This window comes from Xenopus tropicalis, chromosome 1, assembly GCF_000004195.4.
Source record: "Xenopus tropicalis strain Nigerian chromosome 1, UCB_Xtro_10.0, whole genome shotgun sequence".
Classification (NCBI taxonomy): Eukaryota; Metazoa; Chordata; class Amphibia; order Anura; family Pipidae; genus Xenopus; species Xenopus tropicalis.
Window position 1 is genome coordinate 70444269 of NC_030677.2, and position 16588 is coordinate 70460856.

Genomic DNA, 16588 nt, shown 5'->3' on the forward strand with positions numbered 1-16588 from the left:
ATATCAGCCACCTTAGGTGGGCATATTGGGGAAAAGATTGTTTGGCAACCTCGCCACACAAGTAGATCTTATAGTGTATGGCCAGCTTAAGAGCTATCATTCATCTGCCTTTTCACCTTCTAAATTCATAGCACATACTCATATCTGAAAGATCAATTTGCAAAAGGAAAACTAAAAGTTTAATTTGTATATGTAGTGCTAAACTCTATCTCCCATTGCATGTTGGAATGTACTGGTATCATCCTGTATAGATCACCAGTTTTATGTCTTTCATTACAAGTACATTTAAAGCCTAACTAAAGCCTAAGTACAATCTAAAGCCTAACTAGGGTAGAAATGTTGTACACTATGCTTTGTACTTCTGTACCAGCCTAAGACAACCACCACCCTTTAGCAGGGAAGGTCTATGACTCCAAATACTCCCTAAAAGCCGCCCCTCCATCTTCTTTTCTGCTGATTCACTGCACATGCTCTGTGCTGCTGTCACTTACCTGAGCTTAGAAACCAACTAGCAATTTACTGTATATACAGAATATAAATGTCATGATACAAGGATAGTAAATAATACAGATAATTGGTGTATGGTAGTTCTGAAAACCATGCAGTTATTTAATTTAATACATTTAATAAATGAACCCTGCAGCATCAGCTTATATGACAGACCTGCCTGATTTTTCTGCATGATGTTTTTGCAAGACACTGAGCATGTGCATTGTCACTGACACTTCTAACAGAATCCAAGATCAGAAGCTTTTGTGGCAACTTTGAAGGCCTGGATTATTACTACCGTAGAGATGGTGAACATTTAGGCTTGTGCAAAAATGTCAGCATGTAAAATATGGCATTTCTACACATATTCATTTTTAAAGCAACCTAAGAAGAGATAGATAACTGGTTATCAAACTCCTTACAAACTGCTTAGCAATGGTATAAATGAATGATTGAAATATAAGCCTTGCAAATGTATGTATTTATTAGATGACAGATTTGAGAAACAAAGGTTCTGTTTCTTCCATGAACTGACTACAGCTATCCAGATTGCAGCCAGACATTGTGTAATAGAATAGATAACGAGTTTGTCTGATTTCATGTAATGCTTGAGTGCTTTGTGATTGGATACCTATATTTATTTAAGTTTCTAACAGTACAGTTCTAATTTAGAAAACAAGTTTTTCATAGAATTTTGGTTGTTCATTTGTGCTTTCTTTCATTGACTGATATTGTAATAGAGTATACAATTAAGTCCATAATAACCCAATGATGAAGGGGTACACTGTTCAAAAAGCCTTGCAAAGTGGTCAGACAATTTAGAGATTACCTAACTTACTTTATTAGTACAACTTCCAACATCCCCCAAAACCACCAAGGAAAGGCATTTTGGCATTTTACTGCCAATAGATTCGCCACATTAGTGCCACCTAGAATGCTATATTTGGTCCGCAGAAAGCTTTACCATACCTGAGAAAAAAGTCCTAGAAACTTCCTCTAGCAGCTGCCATTTTAGCTTGGTTTCAGTAGCATCCATGCTGCAGCTCTAGCTGCTGGTAGCTCAGATTACACAGCACATTTGGGAGGGGGTGAGAGAGATGATGGGAGAGGGAGAGGAGCAAACTGAGCAGACTCACACTATGCTCTGAAGGATTTTTCTGAGAGAAGGAAGTCTGATACCAAAGAACATGTGTACACAAAGGAAGAAAAGAAACCCTGTGCAGCGTTTCTGTGAGTGCTTATGGCTGTATTTACATTAGCCTTCTAAAAAAGCTTACTTAGTTTTTACCTTTCCCTTTCCTTTAATAGTTATTTAAACAGAAGATAAGCCTGGGAGGAGAGGTCAGCAATTTTAGTCCCTTTGGATTGCCTGAAAAATTGGAAGACCTCAGTGTTTTTAATTTTCATTGTTCTCTAATTGGCTATTAACAACTGACTTTAAAACGAAAATATACATTTTCAGGAATATCCATTACTTCTAAAAATGTTTTCTTTGGTGTAAAAGCCCTGATTATTTTACTGAACTGTATTTTAGATCTGCCCATTCAGCTTGTATATCCCTAATGATCTAAAGATATAATAGATTGCAGATTGTTCAGATGTGCAGAGTGTATCACAAATAAATACATTTATTTGTGGATGTTTCTTTGTTTTCTATAATTTTGGTACTAAAAAATTCGATTTACTAAAGACTCACTTGTAGCCAAGCTGCCGACAAACTACAGAGGCGTCCTTATCAGTCCATCCATCATCACAGATAGTTCCCCACTGGCCATTGAGATAAATCTCTACACGCCCTTCTTTCTTTGTCTCGCCATCCATTAACCTCAAAGGGGGACCTGAAACAAATTGCAATACCAGAAAGAGAAAAAGAAAATTGTCAAACAGAGATAAGCATCAAAAAGTTATTATAAACATTCTACATAAAATATATTGCAAAAGACAATAAAAAGGGTTTTTTTTGTGTTGTAACTTTTTAGCATTACGAAACATAAAATCTTTGATCTATTCCTTGCTGATACTAAAATGGCAACACACTGTGCGAAAGATGTGCAAAGGGTTTGGTGGCAAACAGTGACAATTTTGTTGCATAATAATTGTACAGGTATGGGACCTGTTATCCAGAATGCTCGGGACCAGGGATCTTCCCGTAATTTGGATCTCCATAACTTAAGTCTGCTAATATTGAATATTGAATAAACCCAACAGGATTAGGATAAGGGATCCCATACCTGTATATAGTAGGTAATAACTGATATATGTAATAAAAGTCACAATGTTTACACAAGGTCTAGTAACACATGGCAGCTAATCAAAAGTTTTACCGTAAATATTAGTAAGCCTATCAGGTTAATAATAATTGATCATGGGGGACAGTGGTTCTGATGCCGAAAGTGTATCCCTTCCTTTTCCTGCCTGTCTCCTGACTGGGAAGCACTGTGCTCAGCATAGTGTAGCTATGACCCTGAAGCAAGTGCGTAGTAATTTTGTGCCCCATAGTACTCTCACTACTACTCACTTGCATCCAGAGCAGTGTAAAACTAACCCCCTGTTTACCAGAAAGAAAAAAGAAACAGTTACATGAGTGACAGAAAATGGATTTTACCATATACGTTAAAATGGTGACTGATTTCAACAGTTAGAAAACCAAAGCAAAGCATCTGATTGTTTTACTCCACTTTTTACACAGCATGATAAATATACCCCCAAGTATGGGTAGGTTTTACTTCCATTTTTTTGGCCAATTAGTTTTACACAGCATAATAAATACGCCCCTAATGTATTGTAAAAAGTACACTGTATAAAAGTAGTGCAATATAAATATAAGCGATACAAATATAAAGATATGTATACAGTGCTTTATAAATACATATAATAACTAGAAAGGGAAGTTTGAGAACAAGCTTCATGTTGGGTTGAAAAACGTTGTCACTGATGGTTTTCACTGAATGAAATCTGATCTGTTGTTGGCTCTGCCCACTTTTTCTAACCTTGGATGACAGTTATATAGTAAAAACCACTGTGCAAAGTTTGGGGACCCTGGTTTTAATAGTGTCTGAATGGCAGCAATTTAAATTTCCCCACTGAAAGTCAAAGAGTGACATCTGGTGGCTCCGCCCACTTTTTCTAACCTGGAACTGCAGTTACCCAGTGACTAACTTTCTTACACTGTGCTCCTGCCCTTATCTAGCTCTTATACATATATTTCGTTCCTCTATTTAGAAATTCTGAGCTTTTTCCCTCTTTATTCACACAGGTCATACTGGACTCACATATTCTTTTTAATGAGTCATCCCTTTAGCTTCTAAACTTCTGGAAAGTCTTGTCAAGTATAACTAACATTCTTCAAACACACATCTGCTGGACTATATGCAGTCTGGTGTTTACCTTGCCTTTTACAATTACCACTAATAGCAATCTCATTAATCTAGTTCAGTATGGCTCCCTAAATAATTCTTAAATGGAGAACTAAAGTCTCACTGAGGGGTGCCAAGTGTTAAGCACTTCCCCCCTGTGATTGTCAGGGCCGGATTTACAAATTTGCCGCCCCGAGGCCCCCCCCCCCCCGAGTGCGCGTGCGTGAACAGCGAGGGGGGTGCACGCGCATGCGCGAACAGCGGGGGGGTTGCAAGCGCGCATGCGCCATAGGCCAAATTTGACTTGCATACGGAGCAGTGGGGAGAAGTCTCTATTGCTCCGTATGGGAACACAAATTTTTAGATCTTTGTGCAGCGGGGCGGCATGCCGCCCCCAGGTTTCTGCCGCCCTAGGCCCGGGCCTTTGTGGCCTCTCCACAAATCCGGGCCTGGTGATTGTAATAGATTACCTGGTACCCTGTGCCAGGGCTTCTCCAGAAAACTAAAGCCAGCAGGACCAGGACCCAACTAAGAACTTTTGCAGAAGTTTTTGGGCACAATCTTTCTTCCTCTTTTCTCTTATTTTCATAGGGCGTGGACATGCACACTAGAGTGAAAAGGCTGGCTTTTTGTTTTTTAAGTTCCTGGGCATGTGCCAGCCCAGACTGAAGCAAAAAGACAGGAGAAACCGAAGACTATGGCAATAAAGATCTTCTGCGGAAATATGCTGAGCCAGTGAAGTTTTTAGTGAACAAGAGCAGCGCCCCCCCCCCCACAAAAAATCTTCTGATTGGCCCAGCACACAGAGGTCAATACCCCAATCTGCCCCACTCCCACTCATGTCTCCCACTTGCCTGCATTTTCCCTCTGGCCAGAAGGTAGGAGAGCAGCTGGGGAGAGGAGAATTATCCCAAGGTCACAGGGGGCTGGATGATAGAAGAGCCCCAGCTGCGGGGAGGTGCAGGGCTCGGGATCTGCTTCCTATAGTTACTCCACTGAACTAGAGCAATGGCCCAGGTAAGCAATTTTAATTGCTGAAGGTGCCTAATATTTTGGATTTAAAGTTTAGTTCTCCTTAAATCATCAAAATCAATGCCAAAGACTGTCATTTAAACTTAACAATATTGCAGATATCCATCCCTTTTTCTTTCAAGAATCTACTAAAACACTAATCCATGCCACCTTATTCTACTAAAAATACTGCAACATACAATTAGCCTGCCTCCTAGACACCCACCTCTTCTTTCCTGTCCCCACTATAAACAGGGTTGAACTGGTGTTCAGGGATATTGAGAAAGATCCAGATGTGTCCTGGTCCTGCTGGGTTCCAGACCCCAGGCTCCTCCTGCTAACTACTCACTTACAGCCGCCACTTTCAAAGCTGGTGGCTTCAGGTTACCGTGGTCAATGCTGCCTTAAATCCTACTTCTTGTGCATATTTGCTACAGTGCAGCCATTATGCACTGTAGCACATATTGCCCTCCTATTTGTAAATTAACCAGCCACTTAAATTACAAAATTTTTGGGTATGCCCCTCTTTCCTTTGGTGTCTCAGCTGTAAATATTTATTTATTGCAATGTTTGTTCCCCCACCTGTACTATTAGGGGCATATTTATTATGCTGTGTAAAAATGGGGAGAAAATTCGCCACACATCGCCAGGCATCGGTGTATAAAAATGGCGTAAAAACGGAGTAAAATCGGCGTAATTGTTTTATGTGGTTTTTCTTCCACCAAGACTTATGGAAAATAACGGCGTAATATCCGGCGTTCAGATAGCGATCTTTTCCATTTATTTTACACAGCTTTTTACTTCCATTTTTTTGGCGAATTAGTTTTACACAGCATAATAAATACGCCCCTAATGTATTGTAAAAAGTACACTGTATAAAAGTAGTGCAATATAAATATAAGAGATACAAATATAAAGATATGTATACAGTGCTTTATAAATACATATAATAACTAGAAAGGGAAGTTTGAGAACAAACTTCATGTTGGGTTGAAAAACGTTGTCACTGATGGTTTTCACTGAATTAAATCTGATCTGTTGTTGGCTCTGCCCACTTTTTCTAACCTTGGATGACAGTTATATAGTAAAAACCACTGTGCAAAGTTTGGGGACCCTGGTTTTAATAGTGTCTGAATGGCAGCAATTTAAATTTCCCCACTGAAAGTCAAAGAGTGACATCTGGTGGCTCCGCCCACTTTTTCTAACCTGGAACTGCAGTTACCCAGTGACTAACTCTGCAAAGTTTAGGGACACTAGGATTAATAGTTAAAGAACGGCAGCAGTTTAAATTTAAACCAATAAAAGTCAATAGGTAAATTGTGGTTGGTGGCTCCGCCCACTTTCTCTAACCTTGAGTCGAAGTCACCCAGTGACAAACAGTGGGCACCCTGGCATAAATAATGTGAGAATGACAGCATTTTACATTTAAACCAATAAAATTCAATGTATGAAATCTGATTGGATGAAATTTAATGGGTGGAAATGGATTGGCTGTTGGTGGCTCTGCTTTGCAAAGTTTGGGGACCTTAGTATTAATATTTAAAGAATGGCAGTTTAAATTTAAACATATGAAGTCTATAGGTAAAATCTGATTGGCTGTTGTTGGCCCTGCCCACTTTTCGAAACTTGAACATAGTCACCCAGTGACAAACAAAGTTTGGGGACCCTGACATCAAACCAATAAAATTCAATAGGTGAAATCTGATTGGCTGTTGTTGGCTCCACCCACTTTTTCAAAACTAAAACTGCAGTCCCCTAGTGACTAACTGTGAAAAGTTTGGGGATCCTGGTGTTAATACTGTTAGAATCACAGCAGGTTGACTTTTCTACATTGAAAGTCAATAAGTAAAATCTGATTGGCTGTTGGTGGCTCCACCCACTTTTTCTAACCTTGAATCACAGTCACCTGGTGCCTAACTCTGCAAAGTTTGGGGACCCCGGTGTTATTACTGTGAGAATGGCAGCAGGTTGGATTTCTGCCAAGTCAATAGGTAAAATCTGATTGGCTGTTCACAGCTCCGCCCACTTTTGGGCATCCAACAATCATCATATTTTCATTCAGACTGACCCCATGACTATGTGATTCAAGTTTGGGGAGTGTAGCCTCAAAGCTGTAAGATTGGCAGCAGTTTCAATTTCCCCATAAAAGTCAATGGCTGAAATTTGATTGGCTGTTGTTGGCCCCTCCCACTTTGGGGTCATCCAACAAATGTCGCTGTTTCATTCAGGGTGACCCCATGATTATGTTATTCAAGTTTGGGGGGTGCAGCTTCAAAGCTGTAAGTGCGGCAGCAGTTTGAAAATCTTCCCTGTCAAAGTCAATGGGAAAATTGGGGGGTTCAGAGCGGCGCCACAAAAAGACGGGGGGGCGGGATCACTTAGAAAAGCACAAGCAACATGCTCTGCTATAGGGCGAAGAAGTGTGGAGAGTTTGGGTGTTGTACCCCTAAAACTGTAGGAAGAGTAGCGTTTAGAAAATGGGGGGCGCTAAGACGACGAAGAAGAAAAAGAGGAAGAATAAGCTGAAACAGTTGAAGAACAGTAGGTTGGTTTTTCAACAAAACATAATGATACGGTTTCATGACAGCCCCTATAACTAAAGATCGGACCATAGCATTTTGGTGGACGGGGGGGGTTGGACTATACTATTTTATTAGAGGGGGGGTCGGACCGTACCATTTTGGTGGATGGGGGGTCGGACCGTACCATTTTTTTGGAGGGAGGGGGGTCGGACCATACCAATTTTTTGTACGGGGGGGGGGGTCAGAATGTACCATTTTATTGGAGGGGGGGTTGGACTGTACCATTTTATTGGAGGGGGGTTGGACTGTACCATTTTTTTTAGAGGGGGGGGTCGGACCATACCAATTTTTTTGTAGGGGGGGTTGGATCGTACCATTTTTTGGGGGGGTCAGAATGTACCATTTTGTTGGAGGGGAGGTTGGACCAAACCATTTTTTTATATACTAAAAACCACTGTGCAAAGTTTGGGGACCCGGTTTTTAATAGTGTCTGAATGGCATCAACAATCATCATATTTTCATTCAGGCTGACCCCATGACTATGTGATTCAAGTTTGGGGAGTGTAGCCTCAAAGCTATAAGATTGGCAGCAGTGTCAATTTCCCCACTGAAAGTCAATGAGTGACATCTGATCTGTTGGCCCCTCCCACTTTAGGGTCATCCATCAAATGTCGCTGTTTCATTCGTGGTGACCCCATTATTATGTTATTCAAGTTTGGGGGTGCAGCTTCAAAGCTGTAAGTGCGGCAGCCGTTTGAGAATCTTCCCTGTCAAAGTCAATGGGAAAATTGGGGTGTTCGGAGCAACGCCACAAAAAGACGGGGGGGCGGGATGACTTAGAAAAGCACAAGCAACCTGCTCTGCTATAGGGCGAAGAAGTGTGGGGAGTTTGGGTGTTGCACCCCTAAAACTGTAGGAGGAGTAGCGTTTAGAAAATACGGGGCCCTAAGACAACGAATAAGAAAAAGAGGAAGAATAAGTCGAAGAACAGTAGGTTGGGTTTTTTAACCCAACACAATGATACCGTTTCATGACAGCCCCTATAACTAAAGATCGGACCATTTTGGTGGACGGGGGGTTGGACTATACCACTTTATTAGAGGGGGGTTTGGACCGTACCATTTTTTTGGAGGGGAGGGGGGTCGGACCGTACCATTTTGGTGGATGGAGGGTTGGACTGTACCATTTTATTGGAGGGGGGTGGGACCGTACCATTTTTTTGTACGGGGTGGTTGGACTGTACCATATACTAAAAACCACTGTGCAAAGTTTGGGGACCCTGTTTTTAATAGTGTCTGAATGGCATCCAACAATCATATTTTCATTCAGGCTGACCCCATGACTATGTGATTCAAGTTTGGGGAGTGTAGCCTCAAAGCTGTAAGATTGGCAGCAGTTTCAATTTCCCCACTGAAAGTCAATGAGTGAAATTTGATTGGCTGTTGTTGGCCACTCCCACTTTGGGGTCATCCAGCAAAAGTCGCTGTTTCATTCAGGGTGACCCCATTAGTATGCTATTCAAGTTTGGGGGATGCAGCTTCAAAGCTGTAAGTGTGGCAGCAGTTTGAAAATCTTCCCTGTCAAAGTCTATGGGAAAATTGGGGGGTTCAGAGCGGCGCCACAAAAAGACGGGGGCGGGATCTCTTAGAAAAGCACAAGCAACCTGCTCCGCTATTGGGCGAAGAAGTGTGGAGAGTTTGAGTGTTGTACCCATAAAACTGTAGGAGGAGGAGTGTTTAGAAAATAGGGGGCGCTAAGAATAATAATAAGAAGCGGAAGAATAAGACAAAGTCGAAGAACAGTATGTTGGGGTTTTTAACCCAACATAATAATTACCCAGGTGCAGCCAGGCATGGGCCATGTCTTTTTATGCCTACTCTAGTTGGAAAAGCTGAAAGCTAGAGCTTTAGGGGATTTGACAAATGCAAAAAACATTGCTCAGGAAGGTCATGTATCAATGTCACCCTAAATGAGGCTTGACATAAAAAAACTGAATGCAAAACCAAATTCAAATCTCATTCTTCGAATGTATATAAAACATAGTAGTAAAGTACTTTTACATACTTACATAAAAAAGGAAACCACAGTAATAATGTGGAAAGTTTATAGGAGGCCTATAGGAAAAACATATGTTTTCTAATACCCTGCAGTTGAAGTTAATTCTCCAACTTCTGTAACTGATACCAGTCCTAGGAAAATTGAGGTAATGAAATTGTGAAATATGAGGGCTTTTGGTTTTTCAAGGACATTAAATAGTGCGTATTACAGGAACCTGGTTTGGGTAGCACAGATGGTTTGTATCTTTGTAGCCAGTTCATGTACTGTATTATTAGGCATTTTTTTTTTTTTGATTGAATAGACGGGTTCAGCAAGTGAGACTTATCAATCAGAGTCACACATAATTATTGCCTATATTATTCCCTGGGCTAAAGATATTATTCCTGCTTGAATCAAAACCGCTAGTAATGCAGACATGTTAAAAAAAAAGACATCTGCATTTTTTATCTGTTGCACTAATGGAATACTGTTCTATTTTACGGAGCCAGCTGCAGTCTGCTGCAAAATAGGAATCCAGCTAGTTGTCCTTATACAGCTAATTTAATTGAAAATCAGGAAATAGGAAACTTTTTGAGATCTATTGGTTATGGCATCAACATATATGGAATAAGAGCACATGCAGTCTTCTGTTAAGTAATGCTGTTTGGTTCAGTATATGCTATTAATTTCTATGTCAAAATAAAGAATATCTGCCTATAAATAAAAAAATGAAGCATGATATTTATTGTGCCCTGATTTCTGGCAGTTTTTGACTATGTTAAGCTTGACAGCGTTCTTGAATTGTGTAAATCAATCGAAGATGCTCAGTCAGGCAGAGAACTGGCAGGCAGTAAATCCTGTGGGTCTGATGACGAGATGTCAATCATTTGGGAACTGTGGTTCCTTAAACTCCTAACAGATGTTTTATTACCTTCAGCCTTTCTAGCCTACTCCCACGTAACTACCATCATTAGTAAAGTAAGCTTTCAAATCCATCCACCCATGATTAGGTTTCCTAAATGAAAGCCAAATGAAATTAATATACACGCAATTCAACTTCTCTGGAGCAATTGAAAGAAGTGAACAAAAGTGAATGTTATAGAACTATCCAATCACAACAAAATAAAGAAATTCAATACAATATATATATATATTCAAATACAATACAATGCTGCAAAGCTGACAATCTATTTTTACATCCTCCCACCAAGGTTGTTGTCCAAAACATGGTTCAATGCACCAAAGAGTGGTTTCAGAAGGAACCAAATGATAAGGTTTCTGACAACACCTCCAAGTATTGGATCTGTTATTCAGAAACCTGTTTCCCAGAAAGCTCCAAATTATGGGAAAGCCATCTCCCATAGAATTTTTAAAAATGATAATATTAACAATAGAACAGTAGTACTTGATCCTAACTAAGATATAATTAATCTTTATTGGAGGCAAAACAACCCTATTGGGTTTATATAAAATTTTAATGATTTTTTTTTAGTAGGCCTAAGATATTGAGATCCAAATTATGGAAAGACTAGTGATGAGCAAATGTATCCTGTTTCACTTTGGCAAAAAATTTGTGAAACAGTAAAACATTAGCAAAATGCACTGAAGTCGTTCTCATTCCAAATGCATTAAAGTCAACGGACATTTTTGTCAAGTATGTTTCTCACTGCAAATGCATTGAAGCCAGGGTCGGACTGGGCCGCCGGGACACCGGGAAAAATCCCGGTGGGCCCCAGCGGCCCAGTCCGACCTTTGCCGGCGCTCCCCGCTACTGACTGTTCCTCCCCGACGCGTTCAATTTATACGCGCTCGGGGAGGACGTCAGGCGGGGGCCCTTCGGGGGGGTTAGGGGGGCCCTTGGGGGGGTTAGGGGACGCGGCTGGGGCACCTGCAGGGCCCCTGGGGTGGGAGCCCCGGTGGGCCCTGCACCCCCCAGTCCGACCCTGATTGAAGCTAATAAGCTTTTTTTTCTGTAATTTTTTTATTTTCCGCTGTGAATTTTTTCACTTATCACTAGGAAAGATCCTTTATCAGGAAAACCCCAGGTTCTGAGCAATCTGGATGACAGGATCCATACCTGTAGTAACTTAATTAAATCTAGAGAGGTAGTTCAACTGTAAGTTAACTTTTAGTTTGTTATAGAATGTTTTGTTCTTAGCAACTTTTCTGGTTTTTATCATTTTTGAATACTTCGCCTTCCTTTTCTGCCTCTTTCCAGCCTTCAAGTGGGGGTCGCTTGACCCCAGAAACTAAATAACAATTGCTGTGTGTGTGAGGCTGTAATTTTACTGTTACTTTTTATTACTTATCTTTCTATTCAGCCCTCTCCTATACATATTTCATTTTCTAATCCAGACTACTGTCTGGTTGCAAGCTTACATTTTACCCCAGTGGCCAGATTGCTGAAATTCCAAACTAGAGAGCAGCTCAGCTAAAAGTCAAATAATTAAAAAAAAACACAAAAAGTAAAAACCAGTTATACACCAGAATAATAGTCATCATACTAAATTGCAATTCAGACATACAATCCATCACCAGTCCAAAATCTGAATTGACCACGTAACGCTGCGTAATGTGGTGACGTCATCATGTTAAGCAAGGACTGGGGCAGAGCAGAACACTGATGTGGGTACAGAAAGTCAAATTAACTAATTGCACTGCAGTGTTTTAGCTCTTTTTTTGGCTGTTACTCATGAACTATGATTAGTCATGAGGAATAGTGATGAATGAATTTTTTCGCCAGGCATGGATTTGCAGCGAATTTCCACATTTCGCCATTGGTGAATTGTTTCGCTACACTTCCGTGAAAAATTTGTCGCACTTCAAATTGGCGCGGCCATGTCAAAAAACGCCAGACGACAAAAAAAGCGAGCGACAAATAAGACGCGGGTGACAAAAAAAAAAAATTGTGCAACAAATGCATTAAGCAAATTTTTCACTGTTAAACGAATTTTCTTGCCGTTTCGCAAATTTTATGGCAAAGCGAAATGGGACAGATTCGCTCATCATCAATGAGGAACAGCCAGAAAGAGCTAAAATGATTTTGTTAAGATTTAGAATTTGCTCCATTTCTGGGCTATGGCCAAGTATCGGTCTTCCCTAAAGTTTACAATAATAAAGTCTCAAAATACCGGAGCCTTATTTCTCCTGTGGTATTCATGGATCATGTTCACGATCTTGGGACAAAACTTTGTTTAGAAAAAAAACCCCTTGGCAAAGAGCTTAGAGTAATCCATAGGTCTGATAATTTGGGGCTGATTTACTAACAACATTGTGGTCATATATTTAATGAATTAAAACCTAAATCTGTGGCCCTTAGTGTCTGCTCTGCAGTATGGTTGGACCCTGTGCTTTACACTTCTCTCTTTAATGTTTTTTTTTGCACTACAAATAAGATATGTGCAGTGTCCTTGGGAAATCGTTGATGTTTTTGTATTGTTTTTTTTCAAACTATAGTCCGCCCCCCCCCCCAAAAGTCTGAGGGACCATGAACTGGCCCCCTGTTTAAAAAGCTTGAGGAACCCTGCTTTAGAATTTCAGGAAAGCATTAGGTTACCCTGTTGTAGTTTAACAGAAATCCCTAGGCACTGCCTGTGCAGATGCTAAACAAACATAATTATATTCTTATCACAAGCCAGATCTGCGTGCAATGGCCGCTTTGTCTTAATGAGGCAAACTTTGCTAGATTCATTATTGAAGCAAATGTCAATGGCATGATTTTTATGATGGTTAGAGCTCAGCATAAACGTTAAAGGTCAGAACAGCATTATAAATGTTTTCTTGCAATGATATATAATCTGTCCTAATTCACTCACTTTGGCCAAGTGACTGTGTAAATGCTTGAGCAACATCTTTATGAAATGGGCCACCTATATATACATTTATCGTTTGTCTGACTTGAGTCTAACCAAATATTTTTCACTCTAGAATGTCTATACAAATGTTTATGCATTTTTTCTTAGACTGACTTCCACCACAACTTGCTTACACAAAGTCTAAAGCGGCATAAAATAACTATGTCAAATAGGGCATTTGAATCGTGTAAAATAAAACACTCCTTGATAAATTTGGCATTTATTTTACACAGATATTTACACCGTTTTTTTCCATGAATTTTTTTTACATAGCATAACAAATAGGCCCCTAACTGTCTATGCACTTCTTGGATTCAACCCTAGAGTTGCTGACTTCCATAACTTTTAGTATAATGTAGAGAGTGATATACTGAAACAATTTGCAATTGGTCATCATTTTTTATTATTTATGGTTTTGTTATTATTTCACTTTTTGTTCAGCAGTTATCTGGTTGCTAAGGTACAAATTACCTTAGCAACCAGGCATTAGTTTGAATAAGAGACAGCAATATGTATAGGAGAGGACCTAAACAGAAAGAAAAATAATGAAAACTAACAGGGCAATTGTTGTTTGGCTGCTGGTGTCAGTGACCCCCATTTGAAAGTTGGAAAGAGTCAGAAGGAGAAAGCAAATAATTTAAAAATCAAAAATAAATAACAAAGACCAATTGAAAAGTTGCATATAACTGGCCTATGATACTCTAAAATTTAACCGATAGGCGAACCACCCCTTCAAGCCTGCTATTAGTCTATAAATGTGAATATCTCAGAAAAAATATATTATATTTAAAAAAAAAATGAATATAAATTGCAAAAGTGCTCATAGACACAACCTGAATACGTTTTCCCATTTAAGTTCCCATTTAAGTAGCACTTGACAAACTGGCATCCTGTAATTGAAGCAAGTTTTTGTTGGTTATGTGTCTGTTTTATGTGCTGGAATGGAATTGTTTAAATTCGTTTTTACATTTACTAACTGTCCTACAAACCAAGACATAACCAGTTCCCTCAGCTCTTTTGAAAAGAACAAGAGTCATAATCAGAATATGGTTATATCTAAAAGTGTAGAATATTCAGTCGTGGGAATCTGTAGACTCAGGCATACATTAGGGAGACCTACATTAGGGAGACTTGATCAAATTGGATGGGTCTAAGCAATAAACAGTGACTGTAATTCAGGGTGTAGAGCAGGGGCAGGCCAAGCCATCCAGGCGCCCTAGGCAACCAGGTCGGCTACCTCACCCCTGCACCTTTCCCCCCTCGTGTGTGCTTCAGCGCATATGCGCAGTTCCGTCAAGCGCGGGGGGGTCATTGCCCCCACCGCGTAATGACAAGCGGCGGAAGCAGTAACAGGGGTGCGTGGACTACGGGTAGGAACGAGAGGTTCCTGCCTGGCTCCCCTAATCGTTGCACCCTAGCCAAGTGCCTCTTCTGCCTACCCCTAGTTCTGGCCCTGGTGTAGAGTGATTGGCATTTAAGCAAAACTGCAGCAATGCATGTATTTACTCTCCACAAACCAGTCCAACTGTGCAGCAATGTATATACAGAGCACAGAAGTTAAAATCTAATAAACACAACTATTTACAAAAGGCTGTCAGTCTCCAGACCAGTTGCGAAAGCAAAAAAATAAATAAACATTCCAGTAGATCTGATTTCTCTATTTATTCCATATTTAGACATTGCTAAGCAGTTTTCATGCTGTGTAGTTTTTAACTGAAGTTGTCTTGTGCAATATAGAACAGTGAAGTCAGACCGGGCATTATACAGTAACTAAATCATGTTTGAGCATATGTTTGTGTAATAACAAATAGCAATTAATAATCAATTTAGATAAAATGGTTATTGACGATACATTGTTTCTATTACAATGCAGTGTGAGTACCAGTAATTTTTTAACATTAGTGGTAATGCTTCCTTTAATAATAATTATCATCCTTAGAATAAAAAATTGCACGAAACTTAGACAAAATTATATTTCTATTGAAATAGTTCATTATTTACAATTTTGAAACTTTAAGAGTGCTATTTCAGATTACATAATATATTATTCGTTTTCTTCTGGATTTCATGAGTTCAGCTGTGCATAAATGTGTAACAAGAGTTCCCCCTGCTGGTCCTTTGGGACAGGGACTGGACAGAACTGCAAATGCTTCATGTACTGATGCAGGAAGCATCTCAGGATGTTTCTCTGCTAAATTCAATGCTTTTGTCATATTATGTACATAGAGATATCAGGAGATGCTTACTGCCTCAGTCAATTAAGCTTTTGCTATTTTCTCCAGCCTCTTCTCAAACAGAACCGCAGAGGGTGCCCCCATCTCACGTTCATAAATGTGTATTAGCAGTTATTATAATTATTATTATTAATATTTATTTATAAAGCGCCAACATATTCCGCAGTGCAGTGAACAACTTCTGATATTATGAAAAATAGTTTAAATAGTGTAGTGTTTTTGGTCAAGTTCCAAAAGGGCTTAGATCTTTCTTAAATTACTCAAAACAATGTTTTTCATGTACTTACCACTAAGAGGCCGATGAGTCTCATTGTCTGGGTGACAAGCTATGTGGACATCCTCTTGGTGGCTGCAGTCATGTTTCCCCCAGTCTCTCCTAGAGCACTGGCTTATCATGGACTCCTTTCCTGTGCAGCTTATGTCATCCAACCAGATCACACCAGCACTGCCTGCATAGTGGTTTTCCAACAGAATTTTTCCATTCCTAAGAAATGAATTAGAGATAAATGTATATTCATTTCCAGTGTTTGGTGTGCGAGTTACATCTGCTCCTGATTATTTAGGCACAAGTGCATTACACTTATTGACGCAGTGCACAAAGGGAACCCTGGAACTACCACCAGATCAAAAGGTGCAACTATACTATATTTTGACACAAGTACCTTCAATGAAAGTGGTTTTACGCAAAACTCATTGAGGGGAGAATCACAAGTTGCCCAGTAGTGCTGCGGAGGTAAATAAGCCATATGATGTTATGTACAGCAGAGTTTCTTTGCCAGTCTCCATCCTATCCTGCACTGCAAAACAGCATGGAGAGGGGCCTTTATTAGAAGAGAGGAAAGCCTAAGTAGGAATTGGTTGGTTTTAGTTATGGGCCAATTAAAGTTTCAGTAACATACTGAGCAAACATCACCGACCAACAGCCAGATTACTTTGCAATGTATATATATTTTCCAGTTTATCAGAAAAGACAAAAATAGTATTGAACGAATTTATCTGACCACAACTGAGATGTCCAGAACCATCCCTTGTATCTGCATGTAGTTTCTGAAGTGTTTATGTTGTCGTTTGCTTATGTCACCCAC

General features: G+C 39.9%; 1 protein-coding gene across 1 annotated transcript in view; it reads right to left on the reverse strand.

The window, feature by feature from the left end:
- Positions 1 to 16588, reverse strand: part of prss12 (serine protease 12) — a 78211-nt gene that overhangs the window by 30014 nt on the left and 31609 nt on the right. Inside the window, exons 7-8 of the mRNA XM_002934254.5 lie at positions 15791 to 15987; positions 2186 to 2327 (exon numbers count right to left, since the gene is read on the reverse strand). Coding sequence (XP_002934300.3) covers positions 2186 to 2327; positions 15791 to 15987 — 339 coding nt within the window. The remainder of the gene's footprint in view (positions 1 to 2185; positions 2328 to 15790; positions 15988 to 16588) is intronic.